Here is a 17310-nt window from a genome sequence, read left to right as displayed (position 1 = left end):
CCACCTGCACCCTGGGCAGCAGGAAGCCACCTTAGAGAGAGGCTGCGTCCTACCCAGGAATTGTGCACCTCATGTTATCGCCTCCCAAAATTCTCACAGGCTGCTTCTTGTGCTAAGCAACCTCTCTTCCCTGTGTAGCATTTCACTGTGTGTAATAACAGGGATGTATGTTACCCTAAAAGTTGTGTGTGACCTTACTGAAGGTGGAGACTAGTGAAATTTCCGAATCTTATTTCGGTATAGAACAGCTTCCAAATCCTTTCAGTTAGGAAGGAATTGTCTTTTGTCCGTAGTATAATTAACAGTGTAATTTCATTCACCAGTACCTTTAAAACGAATAATGTGAAAGGCAACAGACAAAAGTGCATCCCATTTCTCCTTATTATCATTTGAAATTTCCCTGGAGGAATAAATGGGAAATAGTCATCAACAAACTAAACTTGTTAAACAGGAATGAACGCTCACGCCTTCTTGAAATTGAAACCATGTAGTTCATCTGTGTATGTCTGTGAAGTACAAAGAAATAAGACATCGTATGTGCTTCGAAACAACTAAGCGTTTCAGGTAAGAGGCTGTAACAAATATACATATAGGTTAGCAAAATGCCTAATATTGCATTCCCGTGTTCAAGCAAAATTGAAGGATTGAGCCCAAAATGCATGAGTTTCTGATGTGTATAATGATTCTGCCATCAGCTCTTCAGAGTAAGGAAAGTATCTGAATGTTTGGAAAGTGCTTAGCACATTGTGGACATTACACAGTGCTGCAATTCTTGTGATTTATTTTTTTTATCACCAATTCCATGATATTTGATTTGGGGGAGGGTTTCTTCTTAAAATCCCAGTTACTGGAGCAAGGCAATTATGTGAGAACCTCAGCTTTCATCTTAAAAGAAAAGAAGTGTCTAGTCCTCATGGTTGCACAGCTTAAAAGAACATGAACCATAGAAACTCAAAAAAACAGAAGGTGAATAAAATGAATGTCCAACTTCTTTTAAAAAATCTTGTTCAGGGGCAGGGACGGGCTCAAACTTCTTGAACATTTGGCATTGTCAGTGCTGTTACTGTAATACAAATTAGAACCAACAGTAATGAAGGACCCGTCCTACTTTGGACAAGGATTTGAGTGAGAGTACGTGTAGTCCAAATACTGAGCCTGACCCTCCCAGAAACTGAGCACTTCCTGAAAGGCACAGAGAGGACCTCAATAGGACACAGGATATGGCAAGCTGAAATTCCAGTCTAAATGGCTAATAACTACTTGTCTACAGTTGTCTACTCTATCAATACATAGTGTGTATATATACAGCATTTATACCTTATGTGTTAATAATACATAATGAATCAGGTCTGTGCTTGTTGCAGCAGAGTAGAGGTTTGTCAGGTAGATGATTCCCTACCTAATTTGGCAGCATTCCTAGTGCAGGGTTTCTTGGGCTCCATCATCCTCATGTTGGCTCTAACTTAAATAAGATTGCAGTGATCCCAAGGGACTGTCTGCCCAGTGAGAACAGTAGGAATGCAGAAGTGGCTACACCGTCTCCATACTCTAGCACAATACTTACACTGGTTCCAACATTGCAGAATTTGTTAGCATGAAACCTCCTGAGCAGCACAAAGGCTAAAATGAAGGAGATAGATAGATAAATATCTATATCTCTTTATGAGAGGGAGAATACATGATGCAGTGGTATGGATATAAAACCTTTATTGCATGGGATATGAGTAGCTACATTGGGCTTGAGAGACAAAGCCATGAAGGAGTTATGCAGATCATTGCAAGGACATGCCATTAAACATTTATGCCACAGCGCATCATCATTTAAGTTGTTCGTACTGCTGAGAAAAAATGGAAACGTTTGGAAATGTTTAGAGCTTAAAAAGAAGTATTTGTAGTATTTTTTGTTCCCCCAGTACACTCCCCCAGTAAGTATATATTTTTGAGGGGCGGGGGGATGGGAAAATGAGAAATTTATATTTAATTTAAAATTTTTCATTAAATTTTCTGGTTGGGAAAAAATGAAAATTTTTCAATTTTGGGGGGCATTATTTTGATCTTAACATTTTTCCCCTTTCTCTTTTCCTTACTCTCTCTCTTCTCCCCCCCTTCAAAAAAGCAGAGGGAAGGAGGTTTGTAAAATGAAAAGAGGAGGAAAAGCCTTTTTTTTCCCCATTAGAAAAAGGTGGATTTAAAAAAGAAGTGGTTTCCCCTCCCCCACAACTTCAAAGGGTTTTTAATCACAAAATTCAACCAGCTCTGTCACAGAGATCACTTTCCTTCAGTAACTGCTCTATTGCTTAGTAACACATTGATAAATTTTGTATAGGTAATTCAATTGTCAAATCCTAATCCGGCTACAAATTAAATTCTGGTGAGTAAGAGGTATAAGATACATGTATAATTAATAGATATTATGTGAACCTTTGTCTATTTGATTTGGTTACTATTTGATTACTAGCATGATGTCTGCTACATGGATGCAAAGAGGTAACTCAATCCTGCATGTAGGTTGCACATCTGCAGGAACCTAAAGTCAATGTCTTTAGACAGCCCCAGTCACAGGTTCTTATCTGAAAATACAGGTGTCAAGGCCTCTTCTTGTTTTGTTTCTGCCTGGGGGGAGTGGGAGTTAGGGAGGGGCACAAACACCCCCCATTTTAGGACTGAGCCAGGGCCCTCCAGGTGAGAACTTTTTAAACAAAGCAGTTGGAAACTGTCAAAATCCTCAAACCTGATGCACAGACAAGGTCTTCAGGGAAATAGGTAAAATGTTCCCCACCAGAAGACTGAGGAGATACTACCAGGGATGGATCAGGCCTACCTAAGCCTATCATTTCTCTCAAGACATAGGGCATGTCTACACTACAATCTTAAGTTGACCTATGTTGGATGTCCACACTACCCTCCTTCTGTCAGTGCTGTGCGTCCTCACCAGGAGCACCCCACGGACCGAAGAGGGTCACTGTACGGGGCTGAGAGGCAGGGCTCTCAGCTCCACACAGTTCCCTGCCGGGAGCCCAGCTGCCCCCTGGGGCTTCTCACCTCCAGTGACCAGATCCACTCCTAGAATCTGGTCAGCTGCCGTGCTCCTGGCAGGAAGCGGGGAGCCAGGAGTCTGGAGAGCAGCAGGGCTCCCAGCGGGGAGTGGGGAGCCCAGCCAACAGCCAATGTAAGAAACTCATTGTCTACACAGACACTGCGTCACCGATAGAAGCCCTATGCTTCTCATGGAGCTGGAGTTGTTATGCTGGTGTAGTAAGGCACTTACATCAACAGGAGCAAGGCTATACACATTGATATAGTTAGGTCAACATAAGCTGCTTTATGTCATCCTAACTCTATAATGCACATTAAGCCTTAAGTAAGACAATATGCATGTAGGTCTTTTTGTTATGTTAATCCCTTTCTTTCTGATTGCTATAATCAGATAGACACTTTTTTTGAAGACACTGTTTGGTGTTCTTGCATTTACCCACTGTGCACAGCTCCTGAAGAGAAATCTATTGCAGAGGTCACGTCCAGTTGGACCTGATGTGGAAACATGATTGGTAAATGGGTGCTGTAGCCAAGAGACCCACTCTAAAAATGGGGTGACTTGCAGGATTCCAGTCTGAGAGAAGTGCGTATGCTGGGTCTGTCCCTTGAGAGGGGTGCTCAAGGAAAGACCGAGGATCAAAGGTACAGCTAACCCTGGAGCTGTGACAGCAGGTCTTGGAGGTTTCCATATCACAAAATCCAATTTTCATCCTCCTTTTCCTTCTGATTATGGGTGAGTAGTCTGAGTCAAGATAGAGTTTCATCAAAATAATAATAAAAAAGTTATGTTGAATACCTCTACTGTAATATAGATTTCAGTGCATAGCATTATCATCTAAGCTAATACATTATAGATTTTAGCAGCATATTGAAAAACTGTGGTTTTCAGCCTCAGCAATTTACAAGAGATCTTTTCGTTTCAATAGTATTTCTATTCTGAAAGGAAGGGTATAAATAGTCATTAAATTATTAAATCAAATGGGTTTTATTTCTTCTATTTGAAAAAGTAAGGAACACAATTGTGTATAGCTTGTGGTAGCTGCTGTTCCCTGCCATTTGCACTCTGAAGTTTTGAAGACACACTGCTTTTGCTGTTGTGCCCCCTCCAACCCCAGGACTCAAAATAGTTGCATAGCCAATTTAACCGCACACCTTTTTATGAACACATGTACATGCTTATAGGTCAATATATGTTTACTGGTCTTGTTTCTGATCTCATTCTAATTAAATGTCATATGGTGGGGGAGGCTAAATTGGCTAACTGATATTTGCCTTGATTTATATGATAAACTCCAAATTGTGCATAGTGACTACAGAAGAGTATGATACTGTGTCCATTGACTTGCAGTATGACCTTGGTCAAGTCAATTAACCTCTTTGTGCCTCAAAATACAATTCTATAAAATGGATATTATAAGGGGAGGTTTTAAAGGGCACAAAAGAGAATTAGACAGCTAACTCTCTTTTGTACCTTTGAAAAAATCTCCCCCCATATTGACCAACCTCACAGGGGTATTGTGGAAGAGCTTTGAGATCCTTGGTTAAAATGTGCTATTCAACTGTAAAAATAATAAGGAATTTAAAATTATTTATTTGGAGACTGCAGAAATGGGCATCTTTGGTTTTAATGACCACAAATATTATTCAACAGTCCAGAAACCAAGGACCATTCTCCATCTGTTTCATATGGTGGGTTTCACTCTAGGTACCAGATAAGAGAGAGGATCTTATACCCTATGGAAAGAACTCTAAAATGAATGCCATTTACATGTACAACTTACAGCGCATTAAATTCATTTTAGCTGGTTTTATTTTGTTTTGTTCCAGTGAATATAAAGCTCAAATTCTGCAGTGTTACTCATTGTGACTTTGAAACTGTGGCAAATCTCCTGAGTGTTACTAAGATTGATGGGCTAAAGAAGCATGGCGTACTTTTGGAAAATGCCTTTGACGCAAGATGAGTTACAAGAAGGACAATCTGAGGACCAAGCGTCTTACTCAATGTATCATTTTAATCCTGATAGCCAGGTCAGTCTAGGAGTTGATCAAATAGTTGGTGAAGGCGGCAGTGAAATACCCTTTTATGGTCCAGCATATTCAAGTGACCTTGAAGAAAATGAGTTTTTCTTGGATGCAGCAGAAGAACATTTATATGGAGTAAATCCACCTCAAATTCCTCACAGGGATCTTTACTTTGGAAGCCCCACCTCTCACTGGCAGCAAGTCAGGGTGCCACCAACAATTGGCTTCAGACCTTCTTTGCTATCCGGATGTAGTGACCTCTCAGTTGAGAATTCCTACCCCACATACCCCATTGGAACACTTTATGACTATTGTCCACATGGAAGAAATAACTTGAGTCCAACTGCAGATGAATTTGGGTCAGATGTGGAGAAAGAGAATAAAAATCTGAATTTCTATATAGGCTTTGAACATATAGACTATCAATATCCCGTTTTCTCAGATGACAATGCAAGCAGACAAGAAATGAAAGATAAAAGGAGAAATGACAGTAAATCTTTCCTCATGAGCTCTGGGGAAACATACTTAACAAACCTTCCTAGAGAATTGACCACTGGACCTGTCTGGCCCAGCGTCAGCTCTGCAGACAGCACAGAGGTATGTGCCAAATTTGTATGGTTGAAAGACTTAAAGATCTTGGTTTTGACTGTCCCCTGTCTTACATCTTGTGTACTCACCCACACCTGTGTGAAGTGGGTGAGAAATGGCACTCATTCTGCACATGTCAATGGGCTTTGGATCAGGCCCATTGAAGCCAATTGAAAGAATCCCATTGATTTTAATGGGCTTTTGGAACAAGTTCTGAATAACTACACATGAGGCGAGGCAGTGGGTAATCAGGCAGCAAATATTATTTTTTTCTTGGCACTCAGTTTTTCCTGTAATGCTTTTATATGTTAAAGAGGAAGCTACCTTTATAAATAAACAGTATATTGACTCTTCTTGATGATTAATTGGGAGGAAAGCTTCTAAATTTTACTTTCTTTGTAGAATAATCTGTCTTTTCAGTCAGAAGAGAACCAAGCAGCCCATAAGAAATCACTTTAGAAGGGAAAGGAGACTGCTTAGTCTGACTAATAAGAATTTTATGTTGGCTAGATCTGTCCCCTCTTACTTGTGGCTTACCGAACTTACACTTAAATGTGTGGTCATATCTCTCCCATCTGCCTATTAAAAAAGACTGCTTCATTTTTTAAAGTAATGGAACCAGTTTCGCTACTGATGTAATTGGTTTAACTCCATTGATTCTAATGGAACTAGACCAGTTTGGACTAGCTGAGGATCTGCTCTGTGGTCCAAAATGCTGCAGTGGTGTATATTATAGTAGTGCGCTTTTGGACCACTAACATTGTTTCGATCATTGGACTGTTACTACTGTAGAGCAAATGGTAGAGCAAAGTATTGTAGGGTGGGCTTTTTACAGAGGTAACAAAAGATCTGTAATAGCAGGGCATTATGCTGAATCTGTTTTGCTGTGTGGCCAAATTTACTATCTCTATCTCTGTTCAAGCTGACTTGTTCTAATCCTGAGATTTGGCACAATGACTATTTTGACCCCACTCTGCTTGCTTTTATGTATGTGTATTTTTTAAATAAATATCTTTTACTGTCTTCAGGTCTTCAGAAGTCAGATCCTTTGATGATACTCTCTGGCTCTTGTTTGTCTTTTTGAACCAAGTGTTTTTCTTTCTCTTGCCTTCCTTCAAGTGTTCAGTGGTCCATTCAGGGATATTGGAGGGGCAGGGGAGAGGGTGTTAATTTCCTTGTCTTCCAGCTCTCCATTTCCCTCTCTGATGATGTCCCTCCTCTCTTCACTCTTTCCTTTCCACAACCTCACACATTTCCCTTCCTCATAATGGTGACCCTCCCCACCTACCTCTTGGTCAGCATTCTGAAATATTTTGGGAATCCTGAAGTATCCAGATACATGTGGGGAGAAGTACTTCATATCACTCTACAGTGACCCTTTTCAGATAGCTAGGGCATTATGCTGCAAAGAGCTGAGCATCTCTTGACCTTACTCAAAGCAGAAGGTGCTGAACACCTTGCAGGATCAGACCTTGGGTGAGTAAAGTTGACTTATTATAGACCTCAGTCAAGACTCCACTTCAGACCACTTCACAAAAGCTAAGAATCACACCAAGGTCTGGAGATTGTGGTTTGTGCCTCTCTCTGGTGTTTACAGGCTGAAGAAAATCTATTCATCATAAGACTGTGGTTGACTGCACAGGGATTTGATGGTAGTTTTAAAAAGGGCGAATTAACAATTTCTAATTTATTTGGTGCCTTTCCGCCTGGAGGTCCACAAAGCACATTGCAAACAGTAGCTGCAGCTAGGAGAAGTGATGCTAGGAAAGTCCATCTTTGCCTTTGCATTCTCAGAGTGGAACATGCTCATTCACTCTGTGAGACCAGTGCATATGCGTTCTTGTCACATGTAGCTGATGTGAGAGGATGGAGCATTCTCATTGAGGATGGAATCTTCAGAGATATCAGCTGTTGAATTCTGCACTCAGCATGTGTAAACTGAGATTTTTCTGAGGCTTCTAACTTGGCCAAATGTGGGCAGATTTCCATGGGAACAGCAAAAGATCATCTCCCTGCCACATTTCAAGTCTCTGCTCAAAAGCATGTAGTCACACGTGCTTCTTAAAGAAACAGTCTTGAGAATTTTTTAACATGGACAAAATGTATTTTTCCCTAATTCATTTTCGGAAATAACTGAACCATTTTGGCTGAAACTTTTTTTGGGGGGGGGGAAATCAGAGTGAGGCACAAAGACAGCATGGAAAAGTTCAGCCTCAACTTTTAAAGTCTGACAAAGTTATGTATGATGCAAACCTGCAGGCAGGCCAGGGCTGCTCACACAGCTGCCATGACTCCCCAACAGAGCCTGCAGTAACTTGTGGCTCAGGGACTCTGCAGCAACTCAGCTACGGTGACTTATCCCTTAAGCAGAGTCTGCAGTGAGTCAGCACTCAGGTTTGCTGCAGCAGCCTATGCCAGGTCAGGGCCCAGGTAATATGACCCCCAGGCACAGGAATTTCATTGACCCTGCCAGAGCTTCAAGTTAATCTGTACAATAGCAGTACTCAGCCAGGAACCTTTGTGCTTCTACACAATGTTAAACTTCCTAGGCTTCCAGCCTTCCCTTGATCCAGTTGCTATTCCTGCCACAACCTTGTCCTAGACTTGTTCATGGCCATTTCAGCCTTGTCCATGCCCTACGCCAACTATACTTCAGCCCTATTATTGATGTGCTCCAGCCCTGCACCCATAGGCGCCAACTCCGTGGGTGTTCTGGGGCTGGAGCACCCATGGGGAAAAATTGGTGGGTGCTCAGCATCCACCGGCAGCTCCCTGCCATGCCCCCCAGCCCCAGCTCACCTCCACCTCCTCCCCTGAGTGTGCTGCTGCATCTTGCTTCTCCTGCCTCCATCCCAGCGCTTGGTGCTGTGAAACAGCTATTTCACTCAGCAAGCCTGGGAGTGGGGAGGGGAGAAGGGGGAATGCGTTTAATTTTGGTATTTTTAGTTTGCAGGTTGGTCTATCCAGCTGGTTGAAGTGGATCAAGGGAGTAATGAAAGTATTGCCTCCTTTTGCAATGGAGTGAAGAAGTAAGTAATGAAAAAACTTTATTCAACCAACTATGACATTTATCTCGCTAATATTAATTGGATGATTATTTCTACAATTCTGAACAATACCATAATTTCAATGTCTTTAAATATGGAAAAACTCTTAATTTTGGTTTAGAGATTAATATGAACGAGCAAGTGTAGTAGAAAAAATATTTTCTGTCCTTGCCACCCTCTTTATTACTAAGAAGTAAATTGACCTCTTCAAAGTTGATGTTTTTCAGTGTATTGAACATAAAAGATGTTTCATCCCACTTCTTTGACCAGCTCTAATGCCTCTGGGGTTTGGGGCAGGAAATTGAAAGTTGGCTGGGAGATAGTCCTGATACAGGAGAAGTGTTATTTGCTGCCCTCATGAAAACTCTGTTTTGGCCAAGTTTTAAAGTTTTGGATAATTACCATCTGCACATGGATAATAGAGCAGAATTGGCACTTGAACTGTTTAGAAAATTAAGGGACATCTGCACTGCATATATTGCCATGCCTGCAGTTAGGTGCCTGCCTGCTTACCTAATTTCCTTCAGCAAACTACCCTCCGGTCTTAGTAAAGGTGCACTGGGCTGGGAGCCTGAATTTCATGAGTTCAAATTTCATCTGTTCCATTGATAAGCACTGATTATTGAGCACAAGCCATTCATTAATGTCCAGGCACTCCTCTCCCAAAGCTGGGGATAGAACCTCAGAATCCTAATACCTAACATTCCACTTTTGTCTAGAAAACAACTGTGTAACCCACTGACAAACTGTGTGACATTCCACTCCAGTGGATGTTCCACTTAGAGGATAATGGGCTATTATTGCTACCAAGTACTACCTTAGTGTTCCAACCCTGCTGAGTGATAGAGTTGGGCTGTTACCATCCCATATGATAGAATTTTTCTTCTTTCTTTCAGTTTTCTTTTTTTAAAGAAAACTAGAAAATTCATTTTTTTTAAAAAACAAGAACATTAAGAAATATAAGATTGAAAGTTGCCTATACAACCTCAGTTGAGTCCCAATATTTGTATTTATTATGATAAAGTCTTTAGTAACATGGTCACATACTATTCTTTCCCCCAAAGAACCATTTTAGGTATATAAATATATATTATAATCCATTTACATTTAGATATTGAGTCAGTTTTTTGCAAGGCCTTTCAAGACCTGTCTGTATAAAAATGTCTTTCTAATTCATCTTAATGGCTCTGAAATTAGCTGAATATATTTTTAGTTCCATGGGGAGGTTGTCCATCCCCCAAACATGCTGCATCAGAGATTTCACTGTTTCCCTTTTTTCATAGTGCATCAGTCTGACTCCAAGCCCCATTCTAACAGCATCAGATTCATGAAGGCATATGCCACATGACATACTTTCCTGTCAGAAACTCAGATTGTTCTGTTCAAACATTGTACATTTAACTTTCCACTCCAATTACAGGAAAAGCCTCCTATTGATTTTCTGAATTAATGAGTTTATTTACAGTGTTAGGAAGATTAACGCTGTATAGGAAGATTAATAGAAATGAAGCTGTTTCTACTTGGGCATAGCTTGTTTTATGTGTGTCTGTGGCAAACCCTTTCTTTTTGTTTTATCAAAATAAGAACTCATCCTCAGGAGATTTCACACCAAGGAAAAGACCAAGAAAAATCTCAATTAGATTTGCACACAACTAACCCATTCAGTCTTACTGAGCTTCCCCCAAGTCCCTAAAGAATCTTAGTAACTGTCAGGTTTTATAAATCAGGCAAAATATCTAATTCAAACTCTACATCATGCAAATTTACTGCTCCAGCTAGTAACTCAAATAGAAACCCATTATATTTTTCTCCAGGTAATATTTGTACAGGTGGCAACCCATAATTGAAACATTTCATTGTATCAACTTTAAAGCAGTTTCCATAATCTCTTTCCCAGGTTTCTTGGTACAGTTATGGAACAGGCTTTAGCAAATGTTCTTCCACGGATAGTTTCAGAATCCTTTTTCAAATGAATTTGACACTAGTGAAAGATACCAAATTGATAGTCTCAAAGTTCACTGCTATGAGGTGTTGAATTTCTTCAACTCCTACTGACTTCATCAGGAGCAGAGTATGCACTGCACCCCAGAGGAATGCTCAGCATCTTTCAGGATCAAACCCCTGGAAATGATAGTCCTCTATTTATGAACAGCATGGGCAGCAAGCAATACAGATTTTCCTCAGGCTGCCAAGCCTCTGTACCTCAGCCCTGATTTAGGGGTGAGAGGGTAATTAAGTCTCCAGCATTCAATCCTTGTCATCTATACGGAGATAGCTTACAAGGGTGAAGCTTGTGAGAGTGGAAATTGTGATGTGTTCATGATCCACAAACGAAGCTACACAGGCAACTACTTTCACATAGTCACGAAACAGCCTTTTTATAGAATAATGAATCCTGTTTCTAGTATAAATCTAGCACATGTACTGTAGGTAGTGTGACTTTCCATTATACCACTGAGCTACCATGTTCACTAGCTTTTCGTTATAAGTAATGCACTACTTCATTGTATAATTAGCTTTGGAAACCTAGATTTCTCACACACACCCCCAATATTATAGGAACGAGTATGCAATAAAAGCAGAGTTCATACTGGTGTTTAAATGAGTTAGGAACCAGCTCTGAGATGTAATATTAGAAATAACCTTATAATGAAGAGATTTATACAGAGAACTATGCCACAAAATGTACTGTAATCAGAGACGATATAAAATGCTGCCAAATCAAGATACAGCATGCTGCTTGAACACAAAAGAATGCAATGTGCTTACTAAAGAATATTTGATTTTAGTTACTAAAATGCAGGTCAATTTAGTGAAATGTAAAACCTCAATTGGTAGGATATGTACTCCTATCTGATGCAATATAGCATATTGGGGAGGAGGGATAGTTCAGTGGTTTGAGCGTTGGCCTACTAAAACCCAGGATTGTGAGTTCAATCTTTGAGGGGGGCCATTTGGGGATTTGGGACAAAAACTAGTATTTCTAGTTCTATGAGATAGGTATATCATCATATTTTTATTATTTTCAATCCCAACTGAGAACCATGATGTCTCTAGTTTTCAATGGCACGCCAAAAGGGACTTGAAATTGACCTCTGGTAATTGGAAGAAGAGGCAGTATATAATGCACTTACATAGTATCAGATTTCCCTTTAGTGACTTGATTTGGTGACTAGAACAGGTTTCCTATAAGCATCTACAGGAGTTTCCTTAAACTTAAATAAGAGAAGCCTATATTTTTGGTGATGAAGGTTCCAGGTTTGATCCTAGACCTGGTTGAAAACATATAATTTTTTGTGTCCGATTTTGCACAGAAAATGTTTTGACTAGCTGTATTCAGTCTTTGCTGAGGCCTTAGTATCTATAAGTTTATGTGCCCAAAGCTAGTTACACGATCTCCTTAGAAATCTGTCATTAAGAACATTGCTTTAATAGAAGACAAGAGTGAATATGTAAGAGCAAAATCTATGGAACTTGGAAATTGTAAAGAGAATAATAACACAAAATTCTGTTTACAGTGGTAAGGCTTCTTACCAAAAGGCTTACACTGTGATCAAACCTAATAAAAGATCATGATGGCAGAGTCCTCAGTAAGGGTGATGGTGTTAAATGCAGGTGGAGAGATTATGGTGCCAATCTATATGCCTCACCAGAGCCACCTATGACAGGACAACAGAAAAGAGAGAATGAGCCATTAACCCTGTGAGAGTAAGTGGTGCGTGCTATTACAAAAATGAAGACTGGGAAACACCAGAGGTAGACAAGAATTGTTAAAAAGTGATTGGCATATGTGGTACTGATTATATATGGAAAACATATAATGATGTACGGACGACTGGAAATTGGCCAGGAGAATGGACAAAGGGAATTTCTATGTCCTTACCAAAGAAGGGAGGCATAATAGAGTGTAGTAACGATTATACATCTCCTTGATGTTGCATGCAGGCAAAATGCTGCTCTATATAATCCAGGATCACATGCAACAAAAAATAGAAGCAGGAATACCACCACAAAAAGCTGGTTTATGAAAGGGCCAAGTCATATATGATCAAATAGCGAATATCCATAGTCTCATTGAAGAATGCAGTGAGTATAATCACCCATTGATTATGTGCTTAATTGGCTACTCAAAAGTCAACACCATCCAACATGACAGTTTGTATCTTTGGCAGACAAAGCATCTTATTGAATTTATTACAAGTCTCTACCACCACCAACAGACTGCAGTGCAAACAGCAGTAGGCAATGGTGAGTGGTTTTCCACTGGGCAAGGTGTGAGGCAACCATGTATTTAGTCTCCAAGCCTCTAACATATGTACACAGGATTTATTATGAAATGAGCCTTGGATGGTTTTGACAAAGTGGAAGGAGCTGGGATTTCCATTAGTGAACATCTCTTAGCTAACCTCAGGTATGTTGATGACATGACCCCCTTTTCTACAACCACCAGTGCAATGAATGTTGGAGTCTATGAAAATAGTTTGTGTGGAATATGGACTATTCCTGTAAGCGATGAAAACAAAGTGCTTGTACCTTGACATGATTAACAAAAATGAAATGCAAGTGGGCATCAGGATTAATAGACAAGCTGTAGAGGCAGTAGATGAATTTAATTATCTGGGATTATATATATCCAACCAAGGATGCTGTTCTGAGCAAATCAGTAAAAGACTGGGGATGGCTCACTCAGGGTACGTCTACACTACAAGACTATTTCGAATCAACTTAATTCAAATTTGTGGAATCGACCTTATGAAGTCGAAGTTGTGTATCCACACTAAATACACTAGTTCGACTGTGTGAGTCCACAGTAACGGGGCCAGTGTCGACTTTGGAAGCGGTGCACTGTGGGAAGCTATCCCACAGTTCCCGCACTCCCCGCTGCCCATCGGAATTCTGGGATTTCCCCCCAATGCATGCTGGGGGGAAAAATGTGTAGAGGGTGGCTTTGGGTAACTGTCATCATTGAACCGTCAATCACGCCCTCCCTCCCTCCCTCCCTGAAAGCGCCAGCGGGCAATCTGTTCATGCACTTTTCTGCTCAGTGACAGCGCGGGCGCCATAGCACTTTGAGCACGGATCCCGCTGCAGTTATGGCCGTTGTCAACTCCTCGCACCTTATCGTCCACCTCTTCCACAGTCAGCTGCTGAGAAATAGGGCTACTTTTCAATGGTGCTGCGAGCACTGGTGGACCATGGGGGACATTTTACCAACATCAACGTCGGGTGGCCATGCAAAGTTCATGACGTGCGTGTTTTCAGGAACTCTGGTCTGTTTAGACGCCTGCAGGAAGGTAGTTTCTTCCCGGACCACAAAATAAGTCTTGGGGATGTGCAGATGCCTATAGTGATCGTCGGGGACCCAGCCTACCCGCTAATGCCCTGGCTCGTGAAGCTCTGTGCAGGCGCCTTGCACAGCGACAAGGAACTCTTCAAGTACCAGCGAGCAGTGAGCAGCGTGACCTGTGACTGTTCAGTTTCTTTACAGAGAAGCTGAACCTGCCCCTGTTTCTTTACCAAGTGACTGTTGACTAGCATCTGCAGTTACATACCCCGCCCACCCCGCTTCCCCAACTTCCAACACACGTTTAAAAATAAAATACATGTTCCACTGTAACTTTACAAAGGTTTCTTTATTGATGACTTTGCGTTACAGGGTTGAAACTGGGACACGGACTGTGCTGGGTAGGGTGTGCAGTGATGTAAAGACCGCCTGTAAACTCGAGGAATGACAGGCTCCTGCTCCCAGAGCGGTCTGCAGTGCCGGACTGGATGTTTCAACGGAGCCTGCCATCCCTCCTTTTTGGGACTCTGTGTGCGGGGGCTATGCGGACTTTTGGCGGGGGAGGACTGATACAGATTCCTCTGCTGCGTGGCTCTGTGGTCCAGGACAGGGACCGTTGCATGAGATCTGTAACCCCCTTCCCCCGCTACAAAGTCACGTACCCCCCCACCCACACAGAACCTGCAAACCACCTCCCATACCGACCAGGGTGCGTACTGACTGCAGTGTGTGTGTGACGTGCTGCTGATCCTGCCCCCATGTCTGTACCCTGGTAAAGGTGATTGTCCTGTCAAATTACCAACCCCCATTCCCCCCCTTCAAACACAGTCTCCTCTAAAAGAACATGACGGAAACAGTAATTAACAGAAAAGTATTTTTTATTATCAACTAGACAGTTAGGGGATGAAACTGGGATGGGGGCTTGGGTGAGGCGGGAAGGAAAGGACTTCTCAAAATTTAGGGTATGAGAGCTTTTGGGTACTTGAGCACTCTGCTGGGGTGCAGTGACAGTTTACACGGCCTCTGGCGCCCCTCCTTCTGGTTATTTTGGGTGAGGGGGGTATGGGACTTTGTGGCGGGGGAGGGCGGTTGCAGATACATTGCAGGGGAGCTCTGTCCTCCTGCCTGAGGTCCTGCAGAACATGCACAAGGCGCAGGAGCATGTCCGTTTGCTCCCTCATTAGTCCAAGCAGCGTTTGAGTCGCCTGCTTGTCTTCCTCACGCCACCTCTCCTCCCGTTCGCTGTGTGAGCGCTGGTACAGAGAGAGGGTCTCCCTCCACTGGCTCTGCTGGTCCGCCTCGTCTCGGGAGCACCCCATAAGTTCAGCAAACATCTCGTCCCGTGTCTTTTTCTTTCGCCGCCTAATCTTTGCCAGCCTCTGTGAGGGGGATGCTGTGGCAGGTCTGGAGACAGTCGAAGCTGTGTGATGGGAAAAAGGGAGTGAATTCCTTGCAAAGATAAATGTTTGCGAACAATGAACACAGTCTAGTCTGTCTCTGTGAATTCTGGGTTGAGATCCCAGTGCCTGATGGGGCAAAAACCATTTTCGCAGGTGGTTCTGGGTAAATGTCGTCAGTCATCCCTTCCTCCGGGAAAGCTACAGCAGACAATCATTTCAAGCCCGTTTTCCCTGGATTGCCCTGGCAGACGCCACAGCGTGGAAACCATGGAGCCTGTTTTGCCTTTTGTGCCTGTCACCGTATGTGTACTAGATGCCGCTGACAGAGGCGGTCCAGCAGCGCTACACAGCAGCATGCTCTTGCTTTTGCATGACAGCAGAGATGGTTACCAGCCATACTGTACCATCTACCATACCATAAATTGGTAATAAGATGGGCATGGTTACCAGTCCTTTTGCACTGCACCATTTGCTGCTGTCATAAGTGCCCCTGGCTGCTCTTAGCCAGGGGCGCAAAAGCCAAAATTGGGAATGACTCGCTGAGTCAATCCCTCCCTTTTGGTATCTAAAAATAGAATCAGTCCTGCCTAGAATATGGGCAAGTGTACTAGAGAACCACTGTATCAGAGAACCAGAGAGCACAGCTGCTCTGTGTCAGATCCTGCATAGATTATGAGCTGTATGCTATTCACAGGGGGTGCTCCTGCAACAACCCCACCTGTTCATTCCATTCTTCCCCAGCCTTCCTGGGCTACCACAGCATTGTCCCCCCACTTGTGTGATGAAGTAATAAAGAATGCAGGAATAAGACACAGTGACTTGTTAGTGAGAAATGAGTGGAAGGCAGCCTCCAGTTGCTATGATAGTCCAGATAGGACATTAAGGAGTGTGGAGGAGAGGAGCCCAGCATCCTGCTGCTAGTCCAGGGGCAATTGAATCTTTTCTTTACACATGAAGGGTGGGGGCTGATGAAGCTCAGCCCCCTGTTGCTATGATGACGATGGTTACCAGCCATACTGCACCATCTACCAGGAAAAATTAGGGCCAGGCGCCCTTGATCGACCTCACGGATGCTAGTACGCATGGTTACCAGTCCTTTTGCACTGCCCCATGTGCCAATAGGCTGATGATGACGATGGATATCAGTCATATTGCACCATCAGCCACCCATGGCGGGGGGGGGAGTGAGGATGTCGGTGTTCAGTGCTGCAGCATCCCATCTATCTTCAGCATTCAGTAAAGATACGGTGACATGTAAAAGCGTCAACAGAGGATTGTTTTCCCTTTCACTTCTGGGGGGGGGTGCGTAAATTGCCGAGCTATGCCCTGACCCACCGCGGACACTGTGTTTTACCCTAGAAGCATTTGGATCTCAGCCAAGAATGCAAATGCTTTTCGGAGACAGCAGGAACTGTGGGATACCTTGCGTCCTCAGTCCCCCCTCCCTCCATGAGCGTCCATTTGATTCTTTGGCTTTCCGTTACGCTCGTCACGCAGCAGCGTGCTGAGTCTGTGCTATGCCGTCTGTCTGGAGTTTTTTGAAAAATAGTTTGGACCAGGCGTAACATTACAGTAATTCCCCTAATTAGATGCAGGAGTCTCCGAGCGAGATCACCCTGAGGACGGTCACTGAAGGAGATAGAGAGCGCATGCTGCGTGAAAGCCAGCACAAACCAGGGCCCTATGCAGCCGTGCTCGGGGAGGCAATGCTCCCTGAGTACCTCATGAAAGCCTGGCGCGGAAAAGTGTGCTACCACGGAGCACCCAATAAGGCAGCTCTCCCCAGGAACCTCCTGCGGAGGCTTTTCGATTACCTCCAGGAGAGCTTTGTGGAGATCTCCCAGGAGGATTTCTGTTCTATCCCCATATATAGAGAGACCTCCTTTTCACATACTTCAGATTCCTGTTATATTAAGAATAAAAGTTTACATGG

General features: G+C 42.8%; 1 protein-coding gene across 14 annotated transcripts in view; it reads left to right on the top strand.

Annotated features, from left to right (window-relative positions):
* The window catches only part of PIK3C2G (phosphatidylinositol-4-phosphate 3-kinase catalytic subunit type 2 gamma), a 370973-nt gene that overhangs the window by 70368 nt on the left and 283295 nt on the right, over positions 1–17310 (top strand). For 11 of the 14 annotated variants that reach the window (XM_039544583.1, XM_039544571.1, XM_039544579.1 and 8 more), the window contains 2 exons: positions 4864–5655; positions 8593–8675. In XM_039544583.1, coding sequence (XP_039400517.1) covers positions 4960–5655; positions 8593–8675 — 779 coding nt within the window. In that variant the 5' untranslated portion in view covers positions 4864–4959. Of the gene's footprint in view, positions 1–451; positions 565–3485; positions 3770–4863; positions 5656–8592; positions 8676–17310 lie in introns of all 14 variants that reach the window. The other 3 variants (XM_039544537.1, XM_039544542.1, XM_039544528.1) reach the window with 3 other exon arrangements.

The sequence above is a fragment of the Mauremys reevesii genome, linkage group 1, assembly GCF_016161935.1.
Source record: "Mauremys reevesii isolate NIE-2019 linkage group 1, ASM1616193v1, whole genome shotgun sequence".
NCBI lineage: Eukaryota > Metazoa > Chordata > Testudines > Geoemydidae > Mauremys > Mauremys reevesii.
Note: the sequence above shows the minus strand (reverse complement) of the source record. Positions and strands in the feature narration are given on the sequence as shown.